The sequence below is a fragment of the Ruditapes philippinarum genome, unplaced genomic scaffold (assembly GCF_026571515.1).
Source record: "Ruditapes philippinarum isolate M1 unplaced genomic scaffold, ASM2657151v2 ctg12116_1_1_1_1, whole genome shotgun sequence".
Taxonomy (NCBI): Eukaryota; Metazoa; Mollusca; class Bivalvia; order Venerida; family Veneridae; genus Ruditapes; species Ruditapes philippinarum.
In genome coordinates this window covers 50,931-62,698 of record NW_026863638.1, presented here as the reverse complement: position 1 = coordinate 62,698, position 11,768 = coordinate 50,931, and the positions used below count along the sequence as shown (strand labels likewise).

The 11,768-nt window shown below is 32.6% G+C and overlaps 1 protein-coding gene across 3 annotated transcripts in view; it reads left to right on the top strand.

Moving 5' to 3' along the window:
- The first annotated feature begins 2 nt into the window (after positions 1–2).
- The window catches only part of LOC132722776 (uncharacterized), a 34,989-nt gene continuing 23,223 nt past the window's right edge, over positions 3–11,768 (top strand). Inside the window, exon 1 of one of the 3 annotated variants that reach the window (XM_060707339.1) lies at positions 3–62. Coding sequence is in view for 1 of the 3 variants with exons in the window: in XM_060707337.1 (XP_060563320.1) it covers positions 46–62 (17 nt within the window). In the remaining 2 variants the exon portion in view is untranslated. The remainder of the gene's footprint in view (positions 63–11,768) is intronic. The other 2 variants (XM_060707337.1, XM_060707338.1) reach the window with 2 other exon arrangements.

Genomic DNA, 11,768 nt, shown 5'->3' with positions numbered 1-11,768 from the left:
AATTTTGAGCATGCGCACTTCGCCGGCGTATGCACATGTGTAATAATGGCTGCCTTGTCAAGGTAAGAGTTTGCTTGTGCTGTTATTTTTATGTACAATTAAGGTTTGTGGTGTCTTTTAGGAAATATTTATGTTACATCCGGGTCACAAATATCGGGTCAAACCGTGAATTACTTCCGTCTGCGCCATTTTTTCAAAACGCGTCTTTATGTAATTCAGAGTGGGTGGAGTAGTGTTGAACAGTTAAAATTTGAAATACTGGCTAACAAACTGGTAAACGGTAAAAGGGACCGAGTAAGAGTACACTTTGCATATTTAGCCCGCCTATAAATTAAAGCACGAATTTCTTATAAAGCGTTATCATCTTGATTAAAATAGACTTAATTAATGGAAATCATCAACAGCGTCACTGTGAAATAATGCATATGCTTAATCCTCCTAATAAATTTATGCATATGTCTAGAAAATGGAAACAGGCTTTAAACTTCAGGACATACAACTGTAGAATAATGGTTTTTCATTCATATGCCTAATAATTTAATCAGGCAGATGAACCTATGTTAGGATATCAAGTAAGACTATTATAGGATCATCTGAATGCACTTGTACACAATGTATACTTATGTTCATTAAAGATATATGAGTAATCACATTATTAGAGGACCAAGAGATCATCTGCATGAACATATACTAGTTTTTATAGAGATGCATAGGAGGTTAAAATAAGATGAGCAGGGAATCATCTAGATGTAAATATACATTAGTAGTGATGGAATATATATGAAGAAGGGTCATCTGGTCTTTAAGCTGTATAAACACTGTAGTTCTTAAAGAACATATGTGAGGGAAATACATATAAACATTTTTATTATGGAACAGATATAAGGGTAACTCGTAAGATGCCCAGGGGATTATCTAGATGTACATATACTATAGTTTTCATGGAACAGAAATAAGGGGATCACGTAAGATTACAAGATCATCTGGATGTACATAAACTTTTTTTCATTACATATCAGATGTAAGGGGATCAAATAAAATGACCAAGGGATCATCTAGATGTACAATATACAATAGTTTTCATTGAACAGAAATAAGGGGATCACGTAAGATGACCAGGTGACATCTAGATGTATATATACTCTTTGTCATTCTGGAACATATATGAGGGATCAAATAAATGATAAGGGAATCATCTATATGTACATAAACTCTTTTTTTATTATGGAACAGATGTAAGGAGATCATGTAAAGAATACAAGGGAATATCTAGATGTACATATACTATAGTATTCATTGAAAAGAAATAAAGGCTCACGTAAGATGATAAGGGGATCACGTAGATGACAAGGGGATCATGCAGATGTACATTTAATATAGTTTTAATTGAACAGAAAAGAAATAAGGGGCCCACTTACGATGACCAGGAGATCATATAGATGTACATACTCTTTTTCATTATGGAACAGCTATGAGGGTATCGCGTAAAATGACAAGGGGATCATGTAGATGTACATATACTATAGACTTCATTGAACAGAAATAAAGGGATCACGTAAGATGACAATGGTATCATCTAGATGTACATATAGTATACTATTCATTGAAAAGAAATAAGGGGATCACGTAAGGTGACAAGAGGATCATCTAGATGTACATATACTACAAGGAGATCATATAGATGTACATACTCTTTTTCATTTTGGAACAGCTATGCTAGGGCTATCGCGTAAAATGACAAGGGGATCATGTAGATGTACATATACTATAGACTTCATTGAACAGAAATAAAGGGATCACGTAAGATGACAATGGTATCATCTAGATGTATATATACTATAGTAGTCATTGAAAAGAAATAAGGGGATCACGTAAGGTGACAAGGGGATCATCTACCATGTACATATATACTACCAGGAGATCATATAGATGTACCAAACTCTTTTTTCATTATGGAACATATATGAGGGGATCGCGTAAAAATGACATGGGATCATGTAGATGTAACATATACTATAGTATTCATTGAAAAGAAATAAGGGATCACGTAAGGTGACAAGGGGATCATCTACATGTACATATATACTACCAGGAGATCATATAGATGTACAAACTCTTTTTTCATTATGGAACATATATGAGGGGATCGCGTAAATGACATGGGGATCATGTAGATGTACATATACTATAGACTGCATTGAACAGAAATAAGGGGATCACGTAAGATGACAATGGTATCATCTAGAATGTACATATACTATAGATATTTCATTTTGAAAAGAAATAAGGGGATCACGTAAGGTGACAAGGGGATCATCTAGATGTATATATAGTATAGTATTCATTGAACAGAAATAAGGGGATCACGTAAAGTGACAAGGGATCATCTAGATGTCATATACTAAAGTATTCATTGAACAGAAATAAGGGGATCACGTACGATGACAATAGTATCATCTAGATGTACATATACTATAGTTATCATTGAAAGAAATAAAAAGAGATCACGTAAGATGACCAGTGGATCATCTAGATGAACACTTACTTTAGTTTTCATTAAAAACAGAAAGAAATAAGGAGATCAGATAAGACGACCAGAAGATCATCTATGTGTACATACTCTTTTTCATTATGGAACAGATATGAGGGGATCGCGTAAAATGAAAACGGGATCATGTAGATGTACATATTCTATTTCTTATTATGGAACAGATTACATTTAATAAGGGGATCACGTAAGATGACAAGGGTATCTAGATATACATATACTTTAATTTTCATTAAACTGAAACAAGAGAATCACGTAAGATGACCAGTGGGTCATCTAAATAAACACATACTTTAGTTTTCATTAAAGAGAAATAAATAAGGGGATCAGGTAAGACGACCCAGGAGATCATATAGATGTACATACTCTTTTTCATTATGGAACATATATGAGGGGATCGTGTAAAATGACAAGGGGATTTCATGTAGATGTACATATACTATAGACTTCATTGAACAGATATAAAGGGAACACGTAAGATGACAATGGTATCATCTAGATGTACATATACTATAGTATTCATTGCAATTGAACAGAAAATAAGGGGATCACGTAAGGTGACAAGGGGATCATCTAGATGTACATATATTATAGTATTCATTGAACAGAAATAAGGGGATCACGTAAGATGACAATGGTATCATCTAGATGTACATATACTATAGTATTCATTGAACAGAAATAAGGGGATCACGTAAGGTGACAAGGGGATCATCTAGATGTACATATACTATAGTATTCATTGAACAGAAATATGGGGATCACGTAAGGTGACAAGGGGATCGTCTAGATGTACATATACTATAAGTATTCATTGAACAGAAATAAGGGGATCACGTAAGATGACAAGGGGATCATCTAGATGTACATATACTATAGTACTCATTGAACAGAAATAAGGGGATCACGTAAGGTGACAAGGGCCATCATCTAGATGTACATATACTATAGTTTTTCATTGAACAGAAATAAGGGGATCACGTAAGGTGACAAGGGGATCATCTAGATGTACATATACTATAGTATTCATTGAACAGAAATAAGGGGATCACGTAAGATGACAATAGTATCATCTAGATGTACATATACAATAGTATTCATTGAACAGAAATAAAGGGGATCACGTAAGGTGACAAGGGGATCATCTAGATGTACATATACTATAGTATTCATTGAAAAGAAATAAGGGGATCACGTATGATGACCCAGCGGATCATATAGATGAACACATACTTTAGTTTTCATTAAACAGAAAGAAATAAGGAGATCAGATAAGACGACCAGGGGATCATCTATGTGTACATACGCTTTTTCATTCTTGAACAGATATGAGGGGATCGCGTAAAAATGACAAGGGGATCATGTAGATGTACATATTCTTATTTTTTATTATCGAACAGATACATTTAATAAAGGGATCACGTTAGATGACAAGGGTATCATCTAGATGTACATTATACTACTAGTATTAATTAAACAGAAATAAGGGGGTCACGTGAGATGACCAGAGGTGCATCTAAATAAACACATACTTTAGTTTTCATTAAAGAAGAAAGAAAATAAGGGGGATCAGGTAAGACGACCAGAAGATCATATAGATGTACATACTCTTTTTCATTATGGAACATATATGAGGGGATCGCTAGTTATAAATGACAAGGGGATCATGTAGAATGTACAATATACTATAGTTTTCATTGAACAGAAAATTAGGGGATCACGTAACATTACAAGGATTATCTAGATGTACATTTACACTTTTTCATTATGGATCAAATATAAAGAGATCACATAAAATGACCAGGGGATTATCTAGATGCAAAATATACAGTAACTATAGTTTTTCATTGAACAGAAAATAATGAAATCCACTTAAGATTACTAGAATTTATCTAGATATACATAAACTCTTTTTCATTATGGAACATATTGTTAGGGGATCACGTAAAATGACCAGGGTATCGTCTAGATGTGCATATACTATAGTATTCATTGAACAGAAATAAAGGGGATCACATAAAATGACCAGGGGATCATTCAGATGTACATATACTATAGTTTTCATTGAACAGAAAATAAGGGGATCACGTTAGATTACATGGATATCATGTAGATGTACATTTTCTTTTTTCATTTTGGAACAGATATGATGGGATCACGTAAAATGACCAGGGATCACCTAGAGTAGATGTTTCAAATCAATGAATGCTATAGTATATGTAATATAGACGATACCCTTTTGTCATCTTACGTGATCTCCTTAGATCTATTTAATGAATACTATAGTATATGTAAATCTGAATGATCCCCTGGTCAGCTAAAATTATTCCCATTTATCTGCTCCAAAATATGAAAGCATATAAAGTACATCTAAAATGAAACCCCTGGTCATCTAACGTGATCCCTTTATTCTGTTCAATGGATACTATAGTAAATTTTTGATATAGTTTAACCCGATGTCATCTTTCGTGATTTCTATATATCCGTTCCATAATTAGAAAGAGTATATGTACATGTAGATGATCCCCTGGTCATCTTATGTGAGCCCCTTATATCTGTTCAATGATGCTTACAGTATATGCACATCTAGATGATCCCCTTAGTCATCTTACCAAGATCCCCTTATTTCTATTCAATGAAAACTATAGCATATGTAAAATTAGATGATCCCCTGGTCATCTTACGTTATTCCTTATATCCCTTCCATAATAAGAAAGAGTTCATGTACATTTAGTTGATCCCCTTGACAGCTTACATGATAACCATATATGTGTTCCATAAATAAATAAAGAATAAATGTACATGTAGATGATCCCCTGCTCATTTTCGCGATCCCTTTATTTCTGTTCAATGGATACTATTAGTAAATGAAATATAGTTGATCCCCTTGTCATATTTCGTGATCTCCATATATATCCTTTCCATAATTAGAAAGAGTAGATACATGTAGATAATCCCCTGGTCATCTTATGTGATCCCCTTATAATCTGTTCAATGATTCTTACAGTATATGCACATCTAGATGATCCCCTTTGTCATCTTACAAGATCCCTTATTTCTATTCAATGAAACTATTAGCATATGTAAAATTAAATGATCCCCTGGCCATCTTACGTTATCCCCTTATATCCCTTCCATAATAAGAAAGAGTTCATGTACATTTAGATGATCCCCTTGACAGCTTACATGATAACCATATATGTGTTCCATAATAAGAAAGAATAAATGTACATGTAGATAATCCCCTGCTCATTTTCGTGACCCCTTTATTTCTGTTCAATGGATACTATAGTAAATGTAAATATAGTTGATCCCCTTTTCATCTTTCGTGATCTCCATATATCCTTTCCATCATTAGAAAGAGTAGATACATGTAGATAATCCCTGGTCATCTTACGTGATCCCCTGATATCTGTTCAATGAATCTTATACTATATGCACATCTAGACGATCCCCTTGTCATCTTACATGATCCCCTTAATTATTTCTGTTCAATAAAAACTATAGCATATGTAAAATTAGATGAACCCCGGTCATCTTACATGATCCACTTATATCTGTTCAATGCAAATATAGTATATGTACATCTAGATGGCCCACTGGTCATCTTACGTGATCCCCTTATATCTGTTCAATGAAAAGTACGGTATATGTACATTTAAGATGATTCCCTGGTCAACTTCTACGTGATCACCCTGATATCTTTGTTCAATGAAAACTATAAAGTATATGTAAATCTAGATGACCCACTTGTCATATTACGTTATCTCCATATATCTGTTCAATGAATTCTAAATATGTGTACATATAGATGATCCCCTGGTCAGCTTACATGATACCCATATATCTGTTCCGTAATAAGAAAGAATAAATTTACATGTAAGATGATACCATTGTCATCTAACGTGATCGGTATCCCTTTATTTCTGTTCAATAAATATTTTGTATGTGCACATCTAGATGATCCCCTTGTCTGCTTACATGATACCCATATATCTGTTCCATAATAAGAAAGAATAAATGTATATGTAGATGATCCCCTGCTCATACTCACGGTGATCACTTTATTTTCTGTTCAATGAATGCTATAGTGTATGTACATATAACGATCCCTTTGTCATTTTACGTGATCCCTTTATTTCTATACAATGGATACTATAGTAAATGTAAATATGTCATCTTTCGTGATCTCCATATATCCGTTCCATAATTAGAAAGAGTATATGTACAATGTGGATGATCCCCTGGTCATCTTATTGATCCCCTTATATCATGCTCAATGAATACTATAGTATATGTACATCTAAATTATCCCCTGGTCAGCTTACGTGATCCCCTGATTATCTGTTCAATGAATCTTAATACTGTATGCACATCTAGACGATCCCCGATCTGTCATCTTACGTGATCCCCTTATTTCTGATCAATAAAAAACTATAGCATATGTAAAATTAGATGATCCCCTGGCATCTTACGTTATCCCCTTATATCCCTTCCATAATAAGAAAGGAGGACGTGTATATCTAGATGATCGCCTGGTCACCTAGTGATCCAATGATATCAGTTCAATGAAAATTATTTTATGTGTACAAGTAGATGATCCCCTGGTTCATCAAGTACGTGACCCGCTGATATCTGTTCAAATGAAAAGTATAGTATATGGGTACATGGTCATCTTACTGACGCGTTGTATCGTTCAATGAGAAATATATATAGTATAAAACTGGGTCCTGTTATATTGGTTTTTTAATATATTTTCATGTGAACAAAAGTATACATTGTATTATTTCAAGATGATCCTTTTTAGTTCATTTCTAACTTATACCTCACATGGTTCATATGCTGAAATTAAATCATTTGGCATTATGAAAGAAAGCACCATTATTGCACGACTTACACTTGAAAGCTTTTTTCCATTTATTAAGACATGTCGTGTATATTTATTAGGGGGATTAAAACAATTGCATTACATACAAGTAACACTGACATTTCCACAGATTTATAGTCTATTTAATCATGATATAAAAAAACCCCCGCTTTATAAAGAAATTTTTCGTGCTTCATTTATAGGCGGGGCTAAATATGCAAGTGTGACGCTTACTCGATCCCCTTTTTCCCGTTTATCCTAACAACTATAACGCAATAAAAATGAAAGTTTAAGCAATTGATTTTTGTGAAATTTTTTTTTCCCCAATACTTCTGTTTATAATCGCATGTAATTTTATAACAATTTTAATTGTATTATCCATTCGTTGGAACGAAGTTTAAATTACCATGGCTCCAATTAGGTCTATAGAAGTGCTGATTGTGTGTCCAAAACCAGTTTTTTGGAACTTAAAATTTGATGAATGTCCTACATGCTTTAAAATGGATTAAGGCTGTAGATTTTATATCTCAGTATTCATTAAAAAAATTGAAATACTCCAAGAAATGTAGGGTTTGAAATATATGAGCAATCAGAATTCAGGAAATAATGGCATTCTGTTGAGTTTATAACATTAATGTCAATATAAGTGGCAACAGTTTGCAGAACTTGCCTTAAAGACAACCAACTACAGGTATATATTTGAATGTGTGAATTTTTCTTTTGTCTATTTATATTTTTTGTACTTACAAAAAAAGTTAAAAATGTTATTTAAATATATGGTATGCCTTTTATCAGGTACGTATATTATGTTAATATACGTACCTGCTTTTATAATGCAGTCTTCGAAATTAACGCCAGTCCGAGGCCCCACGAGGCCACTTAATTTTTAGCACGGTCCCGGTGATTATTTTTGCAAAAATTGGGTGGTGTCCGAACGGGCCAGTTAGAATTTTTGGACCATGAAAAAATAATTATAAGAAAAATTCATCAAAATAATGAAGCAGGGTTCTCTAAAAAGATTGATCTTTTTGCCTTCTTGCAAATGAAACACATAATTCTGTCCTAAATGTCCAAAAATACAGCGAGAATGTCTAAATTGTATTGGGAAGTAATGAAAGGCCGCCATTTTTTTTTTTGGATATTTTTCCGTACCGCATCGTACAGTTACTGAAAATTAAACCATTGTTTATTATGGTCATTATTTAGCTATGATTTTGTGATTATTTGATTTAAAATAAATATTTTGTGTGAAAGTGATTTGTTTGAAGCAAAATTGCTTTTTTCATGTTCAATTCTAGTAAATTTTTTTGCCCTGAAACATTTGGTCCCTTATAAATTTTTCAAAGCTGTCAACATTATGGCCCAAAATACAAGAAGTATTATGCTTCTTTCAAAATTATCAAGGGAAGCATGATAAAGTGTTTTCCTTTACCCATCAATTTATTACCTATCTATGTATTTGGTCCGGATAAAAATCACCAGGTCCAGTAAGATTTGAAATTTTACTGGCCCGAATGTCCTTTGCTTTTTAAAGTTTTTCGTGAAGACTGTAATGCATATTTTTTTGCCTGTTATTGACAGTGTGAAATCCCTGACATTATAAAATATGTTGAAAGTCTCTCATTCTACAGGATGTACTATGTGCAGGAAACAATTATTATTTTCTACTCTTTACTTCATTAAATAGTACTTTAAATTACGAAGGGACTGTAGGAGTATTCGATCTGATTTTACACACTAATTATATTCCCAACCAATTTTTCCTCCATTTTTTTCTTTAAGTGTTTGGGTTAAATGTCTATAATGTATGGGGTTAACATTGTTGTCAATGATAATTGTCACAATTTGTGGGGTTTCATCAGTGAACTTTTTTTGTCTATCAGGTTGTGGGGCTATATTTCCACAGTGTATAACGTTTACAAATTTTGTCCATAATAAGTGTGGTGTTTCATCAGTGACCTTGATTTTAATTAATTTTATTTTGTTTTTTGTCTATCATGTTGTGGGGCTATATGTCCGCAGTTTATGGGGTTAACATTTTTTGTCCATAATTAGTGTGGGGTTTCAACAGTGAACTTTATTTACTTTAAATAATTTTTGTCTTTTTTTTTGTCTATGACATTATGGGGTTTTATGTCCAACTTGTATTTGATTAACTTTTTTTGTCCATAAGTGTGGGGTTTTTGCAGAAAATTGAATTTTGAGTAATTTTTTTTTTTGTGGTTTTTGGCCCATAAAGTGGTGGGGTACAGCCTGAAAAAGTGCTTAAATTTGTGTACTTTTTTTTAAAGTGCTTGCAAATGATAAAAGTGCTTTAAAGTCCTTTAATTTGACTGCTCTTTTCAAAAGTACTTAAATTGCTGCTTATGTGCTTGAAAATGATTGAATGACATAGAATATATATAAGAAAAAAAATTATTATGTTTTGCACTGATGAAGGCATATAGCCGAAACATATGCAATAAAAAATTACTGAATGTTCGTGTTTGTGTGGCATGTCTGTTTATAGAATATATACATGTATGTAAGTGTCAGTAAAATCCACAGTTGACAAAAACAATCTTGTAAAGTAACAAAATCAATGAATTTTGATATGTTTGCACAATGTAACAAACACAAACTCCAGTTGATTTGCAGTACACTTCAACCCCTATATATTGCGTTATATTTGCACAATATAACAAGCACAAATACCAGTTGTTTTGAAGTACATGGTCATGTTGGGGTCCAAGGTCGTGACAATACATTTTAACCATATAACAGCTTTATCCCACCTGCTGCAATTACGTACAGAATATTGTTGATAAAAAGGCGACTGATTGATTATGACAACCACTGAAGAAAGAAAAAAAACTAAATCAGGCATTTTTGGGGCCGTCTGGGTTATTAGTGTCCTAATTACAATTGTTTATTGCACTTGACTGTCACAAGTGTGTTTTTTTTAGTGTGTTGGGGGCCGGGTCCTGTGAACGTTGCCTTTGCCTTGTTGATCTTTGTTCTTGTTTTTTTTTGTAGCAGAAAATTTAGTGTGACTTAAAGTGTAGCCAGAAAATGTGTATTCAACAAAAATGGCTTTAAAATTAACGGTTGAAGGAAAAACATGCTTAAAAAGTTCCTGAATTTTGGCACTGAATGTCTGTATGAACCCTGGGTTATATGTGTTTGGGGTTAACATTTTTGCCATAATAAGTGTGGGGTTTCATCAGTGAACTACATTTTAAATAATTTTGTCTGTTTTGTCTATCAAGTTGTGGGGCTATATGTCCACAGTGTATGGGGTTTACATTTTTTGTCAATAATAAGTGTGTGTTTCATCAGTGAACTGCATTTTAAATAATTTTTGCCTATAAAGTTTTAAGGTTATATGTCCATAGTGTATGGGGTTAACATTTTTGTCCATAAGTGTGGGGTTTTATCTGTGACCTGCATTTTATTATTTGACCTTTTGTCTTAGGTTGTTAGGTTATATGTTCATTATCATATTTTGCTTGACTATTTCGAAATTATTCCCTCTTGAACTTGGAATTTATGTTAATATGTTAACAAATATTTTTTTCTATAACTTAAAGATCCTGTAACACATTTTTTTCATGGTTTAATGTCATAAATATTAGGGCTGGGTATTGATCAGAAATTTTCGATACGATACGTATTGCGATACAGACCAACGATACACAATACGTATTGACGATACAGTACAATGATGCTTCATTGTTAGGATGTACTTATTAAAAGTACTATTTACATTTCATAGATTCCCTGGTGAAATATTATTGAATCTTTCTGATATCTGTTTTAGATTTTTGACTTTTGTTAATGATGATATATAATACAGAGCAGGTGCATAGGTACCTAATTAGTACATTTGAGATAAATTTTTTGAAAAATGACATGGATGGCCCCCTTTTTTTAGATAAAAACAATTATTTTGAAAAAAAAAAAAAGCTTTGTAGAGAAATAATTCAATGCAAAAATATAAATTATGTAAATACTAGGAAAAGTTAACACAGAAAATAATTAAAACATCACTATTTATTATGACAGGAGTCTAGTACTGTCTACAGTCAACTGTTCTAAATTATAAGATCTTTATAATAAAATCAAATTTTGTAGAATTTGAAATATATACGCTGAGAAAGTATTGAAACATTGAAAAATTTTCTAACAAATCATGTTTTCTTCATCTTAAACGGTTTAAAAAATTAACAATAAAAATATAAATATAATGTAATGATGTTGCATGGTGTTCGTAATTCCGTAACGTACCGGGAAAACGGTGTTTTAGCTACGTCTTCGCGCAGTCACATTATTTTAGTTAGCAAACTACATCTTGGAAAATCAATAAAATTTTAT